The sequence below is a fragment of the Coenobita brevimanus genome, chromosome 74, assembly GCF_032717465.1.
Source record: "Coenobita brevimanus isolate Jiangsu-jjx chromosome 74, ASM3271746v2, whole genome shotgun sequence".
Lineage (NCBI taxonomy): Eukaryota > Metazoa > Arthropoda > Malacostraca > Decapoda > Coenobitidae > Coenobita > Coenobita brevimanus.
Genome location: NC_137027.1, coordinates 36,350,926 through 36,373,028, shown reverse-complemented (window position 1 = coordinate 36,373,028; position 22,103 = coordinate 36,350,926). Strand labels below are relative to the sequence as shown.

Below are 22,103 nucleotides of genomic sequence, written 5' to 3'. Positions count from 1 at the left end.
GCGATTTATTTTTGGATATGGCTGGTTATTATTTCTTTGCACATTATTTATGCATAGTATGGCGATAGCAGAAGAATTATACGACACGGAAAAGAGTAACAAGGTGTAATATGCAAAATAAACCGATCAGGAAGAGGTGTTAGGGAGCACCCATATCGGACGAGAATACGAGCCTAGGTCTTACCAGGGGTTGGGTAATTATCAATCAACACAGTGACAGGTATACGGAAATACCTTGAGAAAATCGACCCCGATAAATCACCTTGACCTGATCATATCTCTCCAGGAGTATTTCACGAATGTTACAGCGAATTTGCTTGCCTGTAACCATAATCGTCAATAAATCACTAATTGCCTGTAAAGTATCTAGTCAGTTAAAGCTCGATCATTTATCACCTATTTACACACACACACACACACACACACACACACACACACACACACACACACACACACACACAAACAAGATGGAGATAAAAAAAGGAGCAACAAATTATCACCCATTTAGCTTAACTTCGGTATTAAGCAAAACTCAGGAAAAAACAGAGATAAACTTACTTTACTCCTAGATATGCATAATTTTATAATAGATAATCAGCATGAATTCCGTAACAACAGATTATGCCACACAAGTTTGCTGGAGTGTATGATAACTTAGACGCAAAAATATGGATGGACGTCATGTTTAGGAGTACAGAAAGCATCTAACAAAGTCCCTCTGTGTTAACGATCTAAATGAAAAAGTAAGAGCTTAGGGACACGCAAGTAAATTATGCTCATGTGTTCGTGACTGGCCTATCAAATCGCAAGCGAGAAGTGATTACTGGTGAATAATCAGAATGGATAAAAGCAATTAGCGAAGTCCCTCGAGATTCAGTTCTTGGATCAATTTTTCTCGCTATAAGTATCAGTAATGTAAAAAATGGACTCTTTTCTAAGGCAGCAAAATCTGCAGATGACAAGAAAACAAAGGGCAGAGTAATTAAGAAAGCAGACTGTGAAACCGTTCAAATCGACCCACGTAAGTTAATAAAAGTGAAAAATGGTAAATGAAATATAATGCACATAAACGAAAAGTGATGCAAATTCGTGACAAAAGCAGTAAATATGAATCCTGAATTTTTGGTAGCCCACAAATGTAAGTAATGGGCGAAAAAGATCTTGGAGTTATTATAAGCAGCGACTGGGGAAAAAATGCAGTGCAGCGAGTAACTGGGCAGACAAAATGCTTTGTTTCGTTGCAAGAAACCTTAATTAGGCTACAAAACACACATGTTTCTGAGTTATATACGTCATTTATTAGACCACACTCTGAATACCGTCTACAGTAGTCTACTGGTTTTCAAGCTTTATCAAAGATGAAGACAGACTTACCAGAGTACAGCAAAAAGTCACTAAATTGATTATATCACTTCGAAATTTACTCTAGGAACGACTGAAGAAAAAATATATTTCTTCTTGAACTGAAAAAGCTTCGCCTTAGAGTACTCACAAAATCGACTACATCAAGTAAGAAAATTTATTCGACATGCGAAGTGAAACAATGATAAATAATGGAATGAAATTATACGGTAAGATATGCAACACACACGGCAATGTTAATGTACGCGACGTCTCATTCATCAACCTGATTACGCCACGCAACACTTATGTACAATCCAGGCCGCTATATTAGTTTTAGACATGAAGAGGCCGGTGTAAAGAGGGCCTTGTCCCAGGTTCTCATGTTCAACCCAATGATCGATCACGGGACTTCTGGGTTGTGGGCCAAGTGTGGTAGCCTTGACGCCAGCGCCACCCCAGCGACGGTGACCCATGGAACTCTCTGATAGTAAACAAACCAACATACAGAGTGAGTTACTTATATTTAAACAGGTGATAATAAACACATATGTTTTTAATGGGCTATGCTGATTGGCAGGGTAATTATTCCCGGTATTTCGAATTGTACTAGCTTTTATGATGTACTGATTTCCATGGAAAAATATAAATATTCAGCTCCAAACTGGAACCCAGCGAAAGGCAAGGGTACGGCAGAGGTAAGAGAGGGGTGAGCTGGATGGCGAGCAGGGATGAGGCAGGAAAGTGGGCAGGGACAAGGCAGAGGGAAACATGAAGATCAGCAGGGGTGAGAATGAAAGATACGCAGGGGAAGTAGGAAGATAAGCAGCGGTGAGCAAGAGAGGTAGGCAGAGGTAGGGCTGGATGATAGGCAGAGGTGAGGCAGGACGGTAGGCAGAGGGGGGGTAGGGAAGTAAGCTGAGGGGACTGGGAAGGTAGGCAGGGTGAAGTATGCCCTAGTATCAATAGCTAGAGTTGGCTAAGGTTGGGGACAGAGGCAATTAATTTTTGTGGGATGTTCCTTTCTTTGAGGCTAACTGGGGTGGAAAAGCTCCCACCACAATACACACCTTATTAACACTCTCAGGCTACTATACTCAGTCAGCTCAATAACATCGTCTGGCGGATGCAAAGGTAGGCCTAAAGTAATATCGTTTGACATTCTTCCCCCTGGTAACATCTGGGGAGGATAGCAGGCCTTACCACAAACTTTTCTTAACCACCTGTCAGTCCCACATAACTTACGGGGCCGTTCACGTCCAGGGTAGAATCGAACACAACACATTTCTAGTCGCTTCAGAAGTTTAATAACACATCCTCCTCAAGTGATTATTTTATCATTTTGCATCTTTCCACCTTCCTATACTGAAGCAATGGCGATAGTAGAGCTATATTAACATCAAATACTGAACTAACCTCTTCACATGATTTCGATGGAATGCACATGAACTGTAAACCAGTGTGAAAACAAGCTAACCTTTTGAATCCTTGCACTTCTGAGAGATTTCCCGACGAATCCTGAAGTAGATAATGATGATGACCACTGGGGGTAATGGCGGCTAGACAGCAGAACCTTTGACACAGCTTCAAGAGAAAGCACAAGAACTACTGACCGAAACTAAATATATAACCTTGGACTAATCTTTGTCAGTCTATGGAAGTGTGTATGACCGCATTAGTTTTTATACATGTTCAGGATAGAGCCATAGACGCATGCTACGGGAGGAAATACATCGAATGGAGAAGGAATAAGGGATTTTATACTGCTTCTAGACATCGTAGTTTCGAAACAACATATGAAAAGAAGATACTAAACTCGCCTTTTGAACGTCTTGACCTTCTGTAAGATTTTTTTTTTTTTTTTTTTTGGATTTTGAGGTAGACCATGACGATAACCATGATGGACAGGATATATATGGCACAGAGACAGAGGAGATGTTTGATTCAACCACAAGACAGCGCATGATAACATGATATTGAACTAATCTTGTGAATCTCTTGACTCCTGTGAGATCTCCCAAAGTACTCTGAAGTAGACGATGATGATAACGATGAGGGGCAGGAAGTACATGGCAGCGAGACTGAGGAGACTTTGGCAATGTATCGAGACAGTGAGTTCCGAGACAGAATATAAAAAAGATGGTGCTCAACTAACCTTTTGAATCTCTTGACTTCTGTGAGATTTCCCAAAGGATTCTGAAATAGACGATGATGATGACGATAAGGGGCAGGAAATACATGGCAGCGAGACAGAAGAGGTTGTAGGTGACCTCTTCCGCCTGTGTCTTGAAGAAGCCGAAGGTGACGCACTGGTGGAAGTTGACGAAGACTGGATGCGAGTCCACGTGGAAGATCACACTCTGTGGGTGAAGGAGGGTGGAGTTAGTGAGGTTGTGGAGAGGAGAAACTGAAAAGTGTATCTGAGGGGTTTTGAGTGGAGGGGTTGATAAGTGATGGGATTTGAGGGGTTGAAAAGTTGGTGTCCGTTCCTTAGTCGTCAACGTATGGTCCGTCCGGGTCCGAGGCGCTTTATTTGCTTTTTTAGTTAGTTCTTTTTACGAGGTGGGGCACTAACCCACCACCAACCCTTTTAGTCGCCTCGTACGACAAGCAGGGATACTGGGGGAGTATTCTTGAAACCCCCCTACCCCCAGGGGGTAGGTGAGGTGTATGTAGGTGAGGTGGAGGGAGGGAGAGGGAGGGGTAGACCGAGGATGAGGTGGAGGGATGGAGTTGAGAGGTATATGAGGGAGGGGGGGTGAGTTGGGGGGAGGGGAGTCAAATGGTGGGTGACAGAGTGACCTGGAGGCGTTTTGTCTGCGGCCACTCTTTGCGGGATTAGGGCGTCGGGCTATAGATAGATAGTCTATCTATCTATATACCTAGGCTGCTTCCCCCAAGGAAAGGGAGGTAGCCGAGACAGGACGACACACTCTCCATTTACTCATCCATTTAAACACATTCATTCACATCTTAGCCCCAAAGGGGAGAACGGACAGATCCTCACCGCACCACACCGCACAAGGGTCAACTGCGCAATGCAATCAGTGACATCCGCAGCAGGGCCCGACAGCAGAGCTGGTTTACCCCTGCCACATCATAACATACCCATCCCCTTACCCGCACCTGACCTGACTAGCTGATCAGACCAAATGCGGGAGAATATCCCCTCAGGGCTGCGTCATCACTTATTTATTCACAATTTCTCTCCATTTATTTCTGTCACGCACAGCCACTCTTCCTTGCTCGACAGACATCCCTCTCGCATCCAGGGCTCTCTTCACACTATCCATCCATCCTATTCGTGGTCTTCCTCTCAGCCTTACACCTCTCACATCAGATCTAGTTATCTTTTTCACCAATCGCTCATTATCCATTCTCTCCATATGCCCAAACCATCGCAACACCCTCTGCTCAACTCTACCAGCCATCTCCTGAACAACTCCAGTTCTCCTTCGCACTTCATCATTTCGCACCCGATCCATACGCGTCACTCCACACATACTCCTCAGACACCTCATCTCCATTACATTCAAACTTTTCCTCTCTGCTACACCCATATTCCATGTTTCAGCCCCATATAATGCAGTCGGTACCACAACACCCTCATACAGCCTTCTCTTTACATCCATTCTAAGCGAACGACATTTAAACACTTTTTTCATTCCTCCCAGCACCTTTCCTACTTCATTTATTCTAAACTTCACTTCTGCATCTATTCTTCCATCCACAGCAACATGTGACCCTAGATATTTAAAACAATCTACCTCCTCAAGCAACTCACCATTCAAAACTATATTCATCCCCCTACCATCTATCAACCTCGTACACTTCATCACTTTACTCTTATTCTCATTTACTTTCAAATTCCTCCTTTCACACACCCTTCCAAACTCCTCTATAGATAGATAGATAGATAGAAAAGTTGGTAATTGTGAGGTGAGAGAGAGAGAGAGAGAGAGAGAGAGAGAGAGAGAGAGAGAGAGAGAGAGAGAGAGAGAGAGAGAGAGAGAGAGAGAGAGAGAGAGAGAGAGAGAGAGAGAGAGAGAGAGAGAGAGAGAGAGAGAGAGAGAGAGAGAGAGAGAGAGAGATGGAAAGGTTAAATGGATGGGTGGAGAAATAAGTTCAGTGGAGGCTAAAGGCAGAGGGGGAAAGATGGGCAGACTGTAGGAAGAAAAGGAACTGGGGGCAGGTTAAGGTATGGAAAGGAGGACAGGTGCCATTGGTTAGTGGAGAGAGAGAGAAAATTGAGAAGTGGAGGAGTTGGATCAGTGGAAGGATCTGGTGAAGGGTTGATAAAGGATGGAAAGTTATAAAGAAACTAGAGGAAAATAAGATAAATGAAGAGATGAAAGAATGCACAGAAAACTGGAAGAACAAAGAAGAAAAAAACAAAGCTCAAACATGTGGACCAGGAAAGAAACAGAATAAATGACAATTTTGATATCCACAACGTCCTTGTAAATATGAGATGGTAAAAGGTAATTATTTACGGGGGAGGGGCGACCCTCGGTGGTTCCACCGCTGGCTACAACCTGGTCCAGGTGGAGATCTAAATATACAAATTTTCGTGTTTCTAGGAACACCCTCAAAAAAAAAAAAAGAAAAAAAGAAAAAAAAAAAAAAAGAAAAAAAAAAAGAGTCTCCCTGGGGAACGGACCATGCTGGGGGCAGAGGAGTCCCAGTCTGCCTAAAACCAGGTCTAGGTGAAGGTCTACCGCCATGCAAGGTTTCGTGTTGCACTATTAAATACTACATCAGTTCATAACACCTGTAGCGTGGATTCCCTGGGTCCTCCCTCAGTGGGGAACGACCCTTGGGATCCCATTCTGTTTGATACCTGGTTCAAGCGAAGGTCTATCACTGTGCAAGATTTTGTGTTCTTAGCTAAAAACAAAAAGGAAAAAATATACTATAGCCGTGCATAATGGCCCTGGGTGGGGCTTCTGAGAACTACCCCCGAGAGGGACGACCCTTGGGGGTCCCACCCTGCCCAAAACCCGACCAGGAAGGAGGTCTGTCAGTGGGCAAAATTTCGTTATTCTAACAGAGGGTTTAAGGGAAGGACTCCATACTTCAAATCGGTACAGTAATTCAGTAACAGGTAACCGAGTGAGTGGGCGTGAGTGTGAGTGGGTGAGTGACACAGTTAGGGACACGGAAAACATTTGGTCGACCTTAAGAGTGCGTCCAAAACGAAAAGATGGATAAAACATGGGAAGAACTGAAAGAAAATGATAAAAGGAAAATAATGAAACCGAATTAAGGAGGAGAAAGTTACAAAAATTTACAATATTTGTGAAGAATAAAGTTTGGTGGTAAAAGCTAATGTATGATAACGCTGACTGAAGTCTTGGGAGGCAGGAGGAAAAGAAAACGCGAAGAGGAACGGTAGAATGTGAAATGTCAGCATAGAGAGAGAGAGAGAGAGAGAGAGAGAGAGAGAGAGAGAGAGAGAGAGAGAGAGAGAGAGAGAGAGAGAGAGAATGTCCCCAGCACTTTCTCTCATACTCTTTTACTAAATTTAAACAGCTCTACACGAAAAATAATGACGATGGTAAATACGGTATATACTGCCTGATACCTGATCCTGCTGTGTCTGGCTTCCACAAAAGGACCTCCCGGCGTTTTTGTCCCTGTTCAGTAACAACCTCTTCTTCCAAAACACACTTCCACCCTCCTTTTATCCTTTATCTTCTTTATTATAAACGAAGTGAATAATTCCAGACACAAAAACCAGCAGATTCGTTGACCGTGTACCTGCATCACGCCCCACAAATACAATGAATCAATTCGAGAAGGTGTATAGTTAACCAGCGGGGAATAAAGGGAGAAAAAACACAAGCGAAGGCCATTTTGAGAGGATGGAAAATGAGAGGCTGACTAGAAGTGTGGATGTGTGTGAGTTGGCGGGGGAGACCAAGGATGAGATGTAGGGATGAGGTGGAGAGATATGGGAGTGTGTGTGAGCTGGAGAGAAGGCAGACAAATTGCAGAGGACAGGTAGACGTGGAGGCGATCTGTCTGTGGCTACCCCTTACAGGATTAAGGTGTCTGGCAATAATGTTAGATAGATAGATAGACAGGTAGACAAGGTGACAGACATTGATGGTTAGAAAGATGGATGGGCAGATAGACAGACATAAACAGATAGATAGATAGACAGATAGATAGAAAGAAAAACAGATACAGATAGATAGATTCCGTAGTTAATTTATGTCACTTCATATGACCTTTTCCGTCTGATTCGCCCTTATCCTTGTCACTCAACACCTCACCTGTGGCTTGATTAACACCCACTACTAAGGGTCATACCTGGTGGGAAGACTGGAACTTAGGTCACGTTTTCTGCTTTACTGACCCTCGTGTAGGTGACAGGCAGTAGTCTAAGCCTTCTCCTCTTCCTTTGTCTCCTTCTCCTTTTCCATTTTTGCTCTCCTGTCTCTTCCACTTCCTCCTCTTCTATTTTTATTCCTCCTTCTGTCCTCGACTTCCTCTTCTTCTTTTTATTCCTTCTCCTCCTCCACTCTTCCACCTCCTCTTCCTCCTCCTCCTCTTCCCATTCTTCCTCTTCCTCTTCTTCTTCCTCCCCCTCCTCCTCCTCCTCCTCCTCCTCCTCCTCCTCCTCCTTCTCCTCCTCCTCCTCCTTCTCACAAATCTTTTCAAAATTAGATCCAGTCAGAGGATTTGAAGACCAGTTCTGTCCTCAAATCCTCTGAATTACGGTCCGTTAAACCTTTCACTTCTGTGGTATCATCAATTTACTTCACTAAATCTATTGCTAGACCCTTTTATTCAGATGAGAGAAATTCCATAAAAGTCGGATGGCTGAAAAATATCTCGAATTGTCTTTGAGAGAGGGGGGTGTGAGTTGGGAGCGGGGCAGTGAAATGGCGGGGGACAGGGCGACGTGGAGGCGATTTGTTTGTGGCCACCCCGAACGGGATTGAGACGTCTGGCAATAGATAGACAGATAGTCTTTGGAATGTCTGAATTTTCCTCGTGAAAAAATAGTATAAAATAAAGTCAACCACTAGTCGATTTTACAGTGGTTAGACGAGAAAGAGTCTTCATTTTTTACTGAATTTTGCTCTGTGAATCTGAAGATATTTTTTACATTTAATTCTTGAGCGTTGTGGCGTGGAAGTGGATGTGACAGAAAGCGCTAGGAGAAGTACGCTGAAGTGGTTTGGCCATGTGGAGAGGATGGAGAGTGAGACACTAACCAGGAGTGAGTATATGGGTGAGGTGGACGGGAAGGCAGAGGGTGGGGGAGACCGAGGATGAGATGGAGGGATGAAGTAGATAGGTATGTGAGAGAGGGGAGTGTAAGTTGTGGAGGGGGGCAACAAAATGGCAGGGGACAGGGGGACAGGGAGGTGATTTGTTTGTGGCCACCCCATACGAGATTAAGGCGTCTGACCACGGAGATAGATAGATAGATAGATACACAGACAGACAGATAGATAGATAGACAGATAGACAGAACTGCTACTGCCATGATTTTTTTTATTTTTTATTAGGGGGGACCTTTTGTGGTGAAAGAGTTAATGAAGGAATTATAGAACCCTCGCAGATGGAAAAGCCTCTCGTTTAACAGAACCCTTTAGCAAAAGTACGAATTAAAGAAAAATGTTCATCGACGGGGCTAAAGTATAGAACCTCGTTAATTTTACATGCACAAAAAAAGAATATTACACAAACCAAGCCTAACAGAACCTGGCTTAACCTAACTTCTCCGAGAAAGCCACATCCTTCCTAACTAACCTCTGTAACTTTCAACCCTCACCTTGTCATCATTTTCTTCTAACGTCGACATCATTTTCTTCTAATGTCGACATCCTTTGGCACTAACCCTGGCATTCTGAACTCCTCGGTATAGTTCAGTCCTGATCTTAGCATTTCTTGGTCTTAACTTTAGTATCTTCTGGACTTAAGGGCATCCTTAGGACTTGCCCTGCTATCCTTCCTTCCTATCCTTAGCATCCTTCAGTCCTAACCTTGTATCATTTGATCTTAACCTTGGCATTCTTCAACTCTAAACTAGGCATCCATTGGTCTTAATTATCCTTCAGTACTAATCTTGGTATCCTGCGGTCCTTATCCCAGCATCCTTCATTACTAACCTTGACATCCTCCGGTCCTAACCTCAGTATCCTTCAGTGCTGATTTTGGTGTCCTTCGGTCCTATTCTTGCTGTCCAATGTTCCTAACCTTGGTGTCCTTCGGTTCTAACCTTTTAACTTATAACTACGGCGAGTTTCTGTGAGCCCAAGAAAAACGTTCGCCATAAACCCAGGAAATATTAACGTTATTACTGTCGGTCAAACGTTTATTTTTGATACTTTAAACGTTTTTGGTGAGCTAGGTTTCTCTTCGGCGTAATGGTATATTCTTGCTCTCTCCAGACGATTTTATGCAGCTTAAGAGAACCAACTACAGTCCTTCACCTTAACATGGCCCAGTTTTTCGTCCTTGAGCAGCATATTTCACCTGGATCAGTGGTGGAAAAGGCACTGCTTGACTCTGCATCCTTTTCATAGCACTCCTTTGTTACTATCATCTTGTACTGCTGTTGATAATCGCTAAAACTCAACACTTGGTATAGAGAGACAGAGACGGGAGTTTTTGGCCATGCCGAAGTAAAAAGAGTATAGCAGTGAAGGGGATAAAGGTAATAGCCTACATTTCAGGTTCGCAAACTGTACATAATTTTCTGAAGACAGCAAAGGTAATGGAAATATTTCATTATCGGATGGAAGAGAATAAAAATCATCTGAGGTCTGCCGAAATAAAATACAAATCAGGTGAATCTTTGAAAAAAAAAAAAAAATAATAGACAAAAAAAAAAAAAAAAAACACCATGAATCCTACCTCGAAATTTTACCTTTATATTGTTTACTTATTTATTTACTTTTTGCTGCTAAGAATTTTGTTAAAGTTTGGGAGGATTTTTCAAACTGTAAGAGTTAGATACGGCCTTTATTAATTCTTTTATATTGAAGCTAACTCTACTGTCATGTAAGAAAGCTTTCATTTGGCAAGCATAAGATTTCAGTGTATGTTAGAATACTGAAAGAGTTAATATCCTTTAGTCCTAACTTAAGTACTGTTTGGTTCTAACGCTGACAGCTGGATTTTGTCTAACACACAGACACACACACACACACACACACACACACACACACACACACACACACACACACACACACACACACACACGCTCTCTCTCTCTGTTACATTCAACTTCCGGAATTCATTTTACAGAAGCCTTGTACGTAACTGCATAAGATCCCATGTAGGCACACACACACACACACACACACACACACACACACACACACACACTTCAATACAGAGAGAGAGAGAGAGAGAGAGAGAACTGTGTGGTAACCTAAATATAATGGCATGACTGAGAAAATAAATGTTTCCTGGGAAGGTGAGGTAAATCGGAAACTGACAGGATGTTGGGAGGAAGAAGTGAGGAGGAGAAAGAAGAGAGGAGGAGGAAGAAGAAAGGATGAGGAGGAAAAGAGGAAGAGGAAAAAGAAGAGGAAGAGGAAGAAAAAAGCATGAGGAAGAAGAGAGGAAGAGGACGAGAGGAAATGGAAGAAATGAGGAAGAGGAAGAAGAGAGGAAGAGGAAGAAAAGAGGAAGAGGAAGATGGTAGGGAAAGAAAGGAGAGGCGATGAGGAAGAAAGATGATTGGAGGCAATGAGTAGGAGATGAAGGAGTAAGGAGAAAGAGTGGGAGAGGGGAGGTAGGAAAGACTAGGAAGAAATGTGAATGGGTGGAAGGTTGAGGGGAGGTAAAGGTGTAGAGAAATGAGGAAAGAAGAGGGAGTTTATGGTTATAAATATGGGAACTGAAGGCTGAGTAAAATTGCAGGTGGGAGGATGGGGAAGGGCGGAGTGAAGGATAGGATGTGAGAAGGGAAAGAGGCAAGAATATTGAGACAAAATAGAAACAGAATAGGGGAAAATAAATGGTAGGAAGGGCAGAACAGCGAGAGAGAGAGAGAGAGAGAGAGAGAGAGAGAGAGAGAGAGAGAACTGGTACTGTCCACTATTCTTTACCCCCAACCTTATTTTACCCTCACATCGAATATGCAAAACAAATTTTCTTTCGCCCACAAACCTCGCCCATCATATACCTTTCCTTTTCACTGGGTACATTCGTCGCTCCTTGCCCCACCCCTCACCACCTCCCTAGTCAATCCGGCCCAATCCTCTCAGACAACCCTACCCATTTACTCCCTCCCTGCCACGCTTGTATGGGAAAAATTTAAGACTTAAACCTCACGGGACCTGACCGGACGCGAAGCAACCTGAAGTGTTTGTAAGAAATTTGGCCACGCAAGAAAATACCAGAGATTAAAGGATATACAGATTCACAGGATCTGAGAGAATATATAGGTGTCGTGTGATAATTAAATCGCTAAAGTGGATATGATACGTAGGCCTTGTCTCACAATAATAGGATCAGTCTAGAAATTACTTATGGATAATACGGAGGAGTGGAGAGCATAGGAAGGAAGCTTTAGAGGGAGGGTTGAACAGGAGATGAATGGAGAATATCATACTAGAGAAGAAAAGAATTAGGAGAAAAGGTAGAGGGGAAAGGAAAGGGAATGTGTGATAAGGGGACGTAAATTTCTCGTTTTGTTTTGCTTTTCATGAAATTTTAAAAACTAGAAGACAGAAAAAATAATGCTGACTATTTTATGGGTGGACATCTGGCTTGTATTCACTATAGGTTAATATTTAATGATATCTCAGGCCACTTTGTTGCTGCACTTAGGCAACACACACACACTCTCTCTCTCTCTCTCATTGCCAACCTCGCCTCATCACATACCGTCAGTCGCTTAATAACCTGCCTCGGCGTGACACACATCGCCTCTTCAAAGGCCGTAACACGATCATACATTTCGTATAACCTTGACCTGGTGTAAGCACAGGTGTCCACGCTTCCATATCATATTAATACCAGAAGCCTGAGGACTGCTCTTTTATTTTTTCTAGCATATACCAGACGCTTTTATTTAGATATTTCGACTCCACTGGTAGAAAAGTTAAACATTTATATATCAGTTTCCTCCATTTCGAAAAAAAAGTATCTAATAAAGCCGAATAAAATCTTCAGAAGGTAAAAAGAGAATATATGTCATCCTCGAGCCAAAGTTTTCCTCCATCTGCAAATCAAAATCTTATATCAGAGCAGAATTTCTCAAAAAAGGAAATAAATAGTTGAGGTGTGCCGAGGACCACGAGTTTCTGACGCCCACCTGCGAATGATGTGTGTCAGCTCCATCCAGCCTCCACCTCTTCTACCTTGACCTCTTTACTACGCTGATATGTTTCTTACGTAACCCCTTCAAGCCGACGACGCTTTCATGACCTCATTCATGCTAACCACGCAAGATTTCGTGCCCTTTAAGGACGACATTTTGGAGTGAAACGACCAATGACGACTGTCATCGAATTCTGCCTTAACCAATTTACCACAATTACACTTAAATACTTCACTTTATCTTTGCTATCACCAGGCGATTTTACTCAGCTTAGCAAGACTTCTCAAGTCTTGGGCAATAAAATATGGCTACACTGAGACTTGTCATGTCTCGGGCAATTAATTATGGCTATACTAAGACTTTTCATGTCTCGGGCAATTAATTATTGTTACACTAAGGTTTTTGATGTCTCGGGAAAGTAATTATGGCTACATCTAACGCTCCTGAAAGTTAGAAAATTCTCTCTTAAGGGGAATAAAATCGTCTGGAGATATAAAAAATGAAATTAAAAATACATTCTCGCAAATACGTGGCAATGTTTTATTAAAAGCGTCTATCAGTGTTTGGAAGATTGGCACATACATACATACAAACAAACATTTATACATACATATATTCATTCATTCATTTATACACATACATAAAATCCTAACGTCAGAAGGAGAGTTATTACATATGACTTTCGTGGATCGCCTAACACAGATTTGAAAAGCTTCAGAAATGCCGTGTGTTATTCTGTATATCTGTAACTCTCTCTCTCTCTCTCTCTCTAGGTCACACACGTGGACTGGGTACTTCAAAGAGCCTGTCACAGTTCATTCTGGTGAGCTCACAGACGGCAAATGTTGTCTCTGCGGATGTCGAGAAAGTCTTTGAACTCGACAGCAGACGCTCACCCCTTCCCCTTTCCAGCTAAAAGGATGTCTACGGTCGTGTTCTGCATAACATGGAAGGCTACACAGCATCTCTACATGGAAATTTATCGAGCCTACTGTAACGAAGCATCCGTTACTGTATATAGACTCTTCTCTTCAAAAACAGTCTCCCTCCTTGCTGAATAAAATCGTCTGGGGACGGCAAGAAGAGAACGAAAAATCTGTCACTGTAGTGGTGTGGTGAACCCTCTCGTATTCTATTCATTCTTATCTGCGCAGTTTACATCCTTTTATTACTGAGATTCAATCCATCAAGGACATACAATGGGATGCTGAGGGGTACTGAGCATATACTCGTATATCGCTAAGTTTGTTGTTGTCCGTCTGATCGAGCAGTACCGTCGACCGCAAGTAAGCAACCGCCCTCATAGGTTGCCCCACAGGTAAGTATGCGGTGTTATGAAGCCTCCAAAGCCACACAGAAAACACCTACAAGACCGAACCCTTACCTGTATGCCCACCTATTTTCAGCATCAACAGGTACGAGTAAGGCATGGGGAACTATGACATGCAGGACGTAACATCTAGTTAAGGTTTAAGCATTTGGGCTTTGAAAGGACGCGAGTTCGATCTCTGGTTAGGAAAAGGTACAGTCTGATTATCTTAATTTCGCAAAGACAAACTTTCCTGATTTTTCACAAGACTCACCGACATATCATGAAAAAAACTCCCAAATGCCATCATACCGGTCCTGAAAGAGACAGCCAGAGCACGGAAGGCTTTAGCGTCGAAATGGTAACATGTGATGGTGTAGGCTATGCGGGAGGACTGATGGACCTTAAGGAACGAAGTACAGGGTTTTGGGCCAAAGATGGAAAAGTATAAAGAAAAAAAGTGAATAATAATAACGTGCTGAGAGATTTCCTCGAGAGGTGCTTTACTGCTCTCTCCGCCCACGCCACCACATGCACACACTCACACACACATTTATGTGCAGGAATGCAATATTCTCTCTCTCTCTCTCTCTCTCTCTCTCTCTCTCTCTCTCTCTCTCATACTTATTTATTAAGCGAATAAAGAAGAAAATTCCTAAAACACTGTGTAACGCAATAGTTATTTTACAAGCATGGAGACTCAAAAGATCTTAGTAATTATCGACCCATTAGTTTACCAGATATATCCAACTCTTCACTAAGGTCCTTACGAGCAGAATTATCTGAAAGAAAATTAACCTCGTGAAAAGGCAGGATTCCGAAGCATGTATTCGACTACGGATCATCTACACACAATGATCCAGCTAATTGAGAAAACTACAGAATACCACTGTACTTAGGATTTGTTGATTAAGAAATGGCTTTCGGCTCAGTGGAGCACATAGGAATTATGAATTCAATGCGAGAACAAGGAGTGAATGAGAACATTGTAAAACTGCTTGAAAACATATATAAAAAGGGAAATGCTACAGTTAAAGTACGTAAAGACTCGGAAAAAATTAAGACTGAGAATGGCGTGTGTTACGGAGATACAGTTTCACCAATATTATTTACAGCACGCTTAGAAAGTATTTTCAGCAAGCTAGATTGGGAGAACAGAGGCGTAAACATAGAGAACACCAAAACCATTTAAGATTTGCAGATGACACTGTCCTAATCTCAAAAACAACAGAGACAGTGCAAGAAATGTTAAATGACCTGAACAGAGAAAGTCTCAAAGCCGGGCTAAAGATGAACTGGAGTACAACTACTGTAATGTTTAATCCAAGTACACCAAAAAGCGTAATCAGAATATCGAAGAAAATCTTGAAGAACTGAGGAATACAGTTGCTCGGGGCAAATATTGAAACTAACGAAAGACCATGATAGCGGAAAAAAAAAAAAAAAAAAAAAACGCATTACAGTTGGATGAATGCTTTCGGTAAACACTTAAACATCATGAAATGTAGCTTGCCAATGCAAATGAAACGAAAAGTATATAACGAATGTATAATCCCAGCTATGACATATGGTTGTGAGACCTGGAAACTGACAAAATCGATGGAAAATCAACTAATCCGTTCTCAAATAGAAATGGAAAGGTCAGAGTTGGGAAAATCTTGCAGAGACAGGAAAGGATCTACCTGGGTGTGACGAATTATAAAAAAACAAATGAAGGTAGGTCGGTCACGTGGCAAGAAAAATAGATAAATGATGGAGCAAAAGGCTGACTGACTGGACTTCAGGAGATTGCAGGCGTAGCAGGAATAGGCCAAACAGAAGGTGGAAAGATGAGATCGAGAAGTTCGCAGGAAAAACATGACAGAGATTGGCTCAGTCAAGGAATTCTCGGAAATGTCTGGCGGAGGCCTTTGTTCAGCAGTAGACTTGCAATGACTGATGATGATGATGATGAGATAATTTAGTGACGGTCAGAATATTCGCCTTCGCTTTCGCAAATATTCGAATATTTTTTCGATATTGGCATTCGCATTTCCGTTCCCATGTTGTTAAGAATATTTTGCGAATATTAATAATACAACTTCATTATAAAGTTTACAGAAAATCAGGGTTAAAAACATGAGCTGAACGAGCGTTCTTGGCAAGTGTTGCCAACCAAGCAGCTGGGTCAAGCTAACTAGGGCTGTTTGCTGCATAATACAATACTCCCAGATTCCAAGAAAAGTCTGGATTTCTCCAGATTATTTGCCGAATGACAGATATTCAGAATACCTCACTAAAAAGTGGGTATTCTCCAGATTTTTAGCTAATAATCAGAAAAAGTACTCTAAATCTCAAGAATTTCTGAGAGAGAGAGAGAGAGAGAGAGAGAGAGAATGCCTGCCTGATGTGATCTGTTCTGGGTCCGTTCGCAGTTCGTCCAGGACGCGTCTCATATCCCCGGGGGATGCATGTAAGAGCTGGGTCCTCGGCCCCCATCCTGGTGGCACAGAAAATTGACAAAATTTGTTCATTCAGTTTTCTATGACTGAAACCGTTACAGCGAAATTAATTCGTGGAAAAAATTAATAACTCACGGTTCTATGTCATCAAACAGAATATTCGCATTCGTATTCACGAACACTGAAAATCCATATTGGTACTTGCATTCGCGAATGTTGAAAAACATTCGTTCGGACATCACTAATATGACAGACAGATAGACAGATAAATATAGTTAGTACAGTATACCATTAGGTCGATTCAGTACCTCTTAGAGCGAGGCCTCGGTGGCGCCTCGCGGCTGCGGCACCAAGGTCTTGCTCTAAGAGGTGTTTAATGGACCTGATGGCACATTGGAAACTGTCATTCTTCATATATAGATAGATATATCTGCCTCTTTCTCTTCTGCCATCCTTGCCCTTCTTTATGCATTATTCTTGGCGGCACAAGACGCTACATTATTTACAGCTTGATATGCAAAAAAAAAAATGAATTGTTTATCTTAAAAGTTAGAAACTGTGAATATAGTGACTTAGGTTTGTAGCATGGACGTCAGGGAATTAATAAAAGGCTAAATCTAACCTTTCCAATCAGTACAGGCCCCCCCCCCCGGGGGGTTTTTTTTTTTTTTTTTTTTTTTAGCTGAGTGAAGCCGCCTGGACGCAACGTAATTAGAATACAAACGACGCTCCATGGGTGCAGATGTTAAAATGACTGAACGGTTTACTTTTGAGTGGTGAACTATGAAAATGGATGACTTCATGTTGGTGACGAGGACAGCACCAGCAAGTTGTGGAGGCTTGATGAGGGTGGCCTGTAGGTGACTGATTGAGGAGGGGGGAGGAGGGAGGGAGAGAGGGAAGGGGAAAAAAGGAAGTAGGAAGGGAGGAAAAAGGAAGGAAAGAGGTAGGGGGAGGGAAGAAAAGTGAAGGAAGGAGGTAGAGAGGGAGGAAAAGGGAAGGATGGAGGTAGGGAGAGAGGAAAAGGGAAGGAAAGAAGGAGGCAGGGAAGAAGTATGAGGAGGGAAGGAAGGAGGAAGGGATGGGAAAGAAAGGAAAAAGGAAGATAAGAAAAGGTGTGGAGAAGGGAGAGGGGGAGGGGTAAGGATAAGGAAGAAAGTGTGAGGAGGTAGGAGATGACAAAGAGAGAGGGGAGGGAGAGGAAGGGAAGGGGAAGACTAAGGAGAGAGGCAAAAAGATAAAATGGCGGGAGGAGGTGAGTGGAAGGGAGGTAGAGCAGTGAACGAGGTGAAGGAAAAGGAGGGAGTTAAAAAAGGATGCTGATGGGAAGGAAGGGAGGAAAGGAGAGATGGTGTAAAGGAGGGAGAATGATGGAAAAGGCAGAGTGAAGGGAGGGAGGGGATCAAGAAGAGACGAAAGGAGAGGAGGTATGAGGCAGGAAAGGAGACTAGTAGAGGTGGGGAAGGTGAGGAAGTGATGGGAGAGGAAGGGATGAAAAACTGGGGTGAGATGGAAGAGAAAGATAGGAAATCGAGAAGAGACAGGCGGTGGAGGGTGGTGGAGGAAAGTATGAAAAAGGGAGGAAAGGAGGAGAAAGAAGATTAGAGGGGAGGGAGGGAGGTGTAAAGGAAGGGAGGGAGGAGGAACGGGAAGGAAAGGCAGACAAGGAGAGGAGGGGAGGCGAACGTAGGGAGAGAGTCCAAGAAAGATGAGGGAGAGGAAGGGAGGAAGGAAGGAAGTGCGGGGAGGACTGGAGGTAAAGGAGAAGAGGGTGAAAGGAATGGAAGGAGAAAGGAGAGGTGAGGGAGGGAGGGAGGGAGGCTGAGAAGCAAGGAGAGGAGTTGGGATGATGGGAGAGAAAGGGGGAGATAAGATGGGACGGTAACGAAAGAATGGGGGTAGGGTGACTGAGGTGAAGGAAAAGGAAGGAGGTCTAGGTACTTGGGGGAGAGGGGAGGAAAGAAAGAGAAAGTGGTGGCCAATGGAGGGATGAAGACAAGGCGAGGAGATGATGGGAGGGAAGGAAGCTACAGAAGGAAGTTGTAAGAAAAGATGGAGAGAAGAGGAGGAGGAGGAGGGGGTTGATAGGAAGAAAGAGAAGAGAGAAGGTCGAGATGAAACGGTTGTGAGAGGGGAAGACGAATGAGGGAGGAGGTGCAAAGATGGGAGAGGAAGAGTGGGAAAAGGGGAAGGCGTGGAGAGAGAAGGAAATTATGGGGAAGAGGTAAGAAAAAGAGAAATGGAGAGGAAGGGAGGAAGGCAGGGGAAGGAGGAGACGGAAGGGAGAGGGGAGGGAAAAGAGCAAGAAGCGGTCATTTCACAGTAGAATGATTTTAATCTCGTGCATCACTGTGGAAGATAAACACTTTCAGGCTCACATGACTCGCTCTCGGCTGAATTTAATCGTCTGGCGTTGGATGCTATAAAATATTCGAGTTTTTCCTAGCCATTACGAGGGTTAATCGATCCTTATTTACAATCTCAGTTGAATTAAATCACTGGCGTTAGATGGAATAAAATTATAGCGTTGCTTCGACCATGTAAATTTTGATGACAACTTTGAACACTCCCGGTCTTCCTTGAATCACTTCTTGTAAATGAAATCGTTTGGTGTTTCAAGTATCCTGACGATCTGAGATTTAATAATTTCTTTCTAAATATTTTTTTCTTTTTCTGTCTGTCTCTGTCTCTGTTTGTCTGTTTGTCTGTCTTTCTTTCTTTCTCTCTCTCGCTCTCTCTCTCTCTCTCTCTCTCTCTCTCTCTCTCTCTCTCAATACTTCTACTCTGTTTAACTAGCTGACTATAGGTTTCCCTCAGTACAGCTGGTAAGCAACGCTTGCTTGGGTACAAAATGTCCATTCATTTTTGTCAAATTCTCTAGTGGAAAAGTTCACACGAACTCACATGCATTTAATCTGGTCTGCTCTTCGACTGCCTTCTTTAATGTGTTTCCAAATGGCTATGACTTCCAGTCTATTATTCACACTGTGTCCAGGCAGCTTGAACTGAACACATCTGATTTTAGCTTTTTCCTTAATCTTTCTTTGGAAGCCGCTCTTTCCTTTGCATAAATGAATTTTGCTTAAAGCAGACCTCTGGGAGTTGATATGATAAACAATTATGTAACGCACTGCAAATGTCGCATTCGTTCGCTAAGAATTCGGTTCAAGTTAGGTTCATATTACTACAAAAGTTTCATACCCCGCGCACATTACATCCATCCTGACCCCCACACAGTTACCCAGCCTCCCACAGAGTTACCCAGCCTTGTGTTACGTCCACCTGCTACATTCTCAGGTGGGGGGGGGGGTTCAGGTTCAGGCCACTGTAAATATTGGCTGTGAGGTGGTGGTGGTGGTGGTGGTGGTGGCGGTGGAGTGTAGTGTACATGTGTTGTGCAGTAGTGCAGGGCGGGCTTACTTACATCCTGACAACTTTAGTCTATTGATGTATTTCTTTATTGTATTTTTCATATCTTCAGAGAGCTTCATTCAGTTTGTGGGGCATCTCATGTGGTGAAGGGATAACTACACGTCCAACCGTCTTAGACTTGATTGGAGACGCGGAGTTTAAAGTGAAATATTCGTCACTGGACTGAAGGAGTTAAAGCGTTCAATTCTACCACGTATTTTCTTCTCGATATTCTTAGTGCCTAGAATAACTATAATCCTTTTACCTTAACTTGGCCCAGATTTTCATCCATTTGCCGCTTACTTCACGCAATTCAGTAGTCCAGTAAGACAGTACTATGGCTTTGCATCCTTTTCACAGCACTGCTTCATGACAAGAATTAATTATTGTAGTGTTGATAAATTGTTGCTACTCAACATTCAAGATTACGATGTCAATTTCAGGCCAAGTTAGAGTAAAAGAAGCATAAAACATGACATCGAATCGGGGGGATTAAAGCGCAAGTATCCGTATATTTTTTAATGCAAGGAAAAAGAAACGAAAGGGTAGGGAGCCCGCAAAACTGTTCCCTCCAAGAAAAAAGCCAAATTCAAGATCCGATCATATTGGGTGTGACGTAGTTATGGCTGCTCATGTTTTGTTCTCTGGGAAGACTGGAACTAAGAAACTATACTTATTGTGAGAGTCCTGATCACTGTAAATACTGTGTGTGACATGCTGGCTGTGTGGTCGTGTGTTCTGTTTGTCATGCAGGGATGGATGAGCCAGTTCAAAAACCCTTCATATCTAGCACATGTGTTAGTGTGCCATATTCTGGCCATCCCCGGACCTATTTAGATTAGTAGAAATTTACTGAACTGGAGGCGTTTGATAAAGCCTTTATTAGCCCAGATAATAAGAGGTTTTCTCAACTGAATATAATCACTTGAATGTAGCAAGAATACAGTATAAAAAGCCGTCCTCTGATGCATGGGGTTCATTGCCATGCTTAACCCATTTATGCCTAGGGTCCATTAAAAAGGACGGACTTAGTAATTTTCAAAAGTTAATAAAGGGAAGAACCCCTGTGTACGGCCCTATGAGCTTCGCGACTATGAGCCAACAGGCGGAGGGGGGTACGCTATATACCCTTCAAGCGAAATCACACACACACAGGAGCCTTGGGACCTAAAGGGTTAATTTCTCCTTCCACCATCCTGTTTGTGTGTATCTTTGATAAACCCTCTCGCCCTGGCTTTGATTTTACGCCAGGTATATGAGAGCGATGCTTAACTCTGCCAGGCTCCCATGACTAGCTACCAGAAGAATAAAATCATCCTTAATTACTTGAAGCGGAATACACAACTTGTTCAATTCACGAGGTATTTCATTACTATTTATGCCTTTCTTATATAAATCTTTATTATACATCTTCAGTAAACCAATAATGTTTAACTTTCAACGTTTTTCTTCTTACAGAGTACCACTCCCACCCTATTCCACTACCACAATCTGTCCCACCGCCCTATCCAACCAACCACAGTGTTTATCTTCACAGGGGGTATTACTACCTACTTACACCATCTCCTACCACCATTCAGGCCCATTTTTCTCACTCCTCTCTGCCCACCCCATCCCTTTGCTGGCCCCCACAGTGACTATCGACGAGAAATCCATCCATCCACCATCTGTGACCTAATTCTTCCCACTACAAACAGCGCTCTTTATGCAACTGTGTTTTCAGCGTGCATTCTTGTAGCTCCCCCTTCCACCTACCACCCTCCTAAATCATCCTGCCCACTCTTCTGCACCCAAACTAACGACTTCTGAGGATCTATTCTTGGACCGTCTAGGAAAAATTTTTATCGTTCCCCTTGTAGTGCCCACTCTTTATATCTTATCTATCCATCTGTCACCATCCTAACCCCTCCAACCAACTCCCATCCTCCTCTTCCATCCTAACCCTTCCACCCCACTCCCATCCTCCTCTCCCTCCCATACCACCTCCCTTTCCTATCTATCCAGCTATAATCTTCAAGGAGCAATCATTCACTTAACTCACTCTAGTCGATCTACCACGTCCATCATCACTGTGTATGCGCCTCTCTTACCCACCTCCCACCACTGTCCCAGCCCATCATCCCTCCCTGCTGTTTTTATTTGTAATCGCTTTCCTTCTAAAAAATATAGAGTAAAAAATTCGTAATGTGGAATTCATTAAATGTATAAGAGTAACTTTTAGCACAACAACAACAACAATAATACATCAAAAACACCAGATACTATAACACACACACACACACACAAACACACACACACACACACACAC

At 42.9% G+C, this 22,103-nt stretch overlaps 1 protein-coding gene across 1 annotated transcript in view; it reads right to left on the bottom strand.

Moving 5' to 3' along the window:
- Positions 1–22,103, bottom strand: part of LOC145407831 (adipokinetic hormone/corazonin-related peptide receptor variant I-like) — a 203,351-nt gene that overhangs the window by 71,953 nt on the left and 109,295 nt on the right. The window contains exon 4 of the mRNA XM_080278688.1: positions 3,497–3,701. Within this exon, the coding sequence (XP_080134814.1) occupies positions 3,497–3,701 (205 nt within the window). The remainder of the gene's footprint in view (positions 1–3,496; positions 3,702–22,103) is intronic.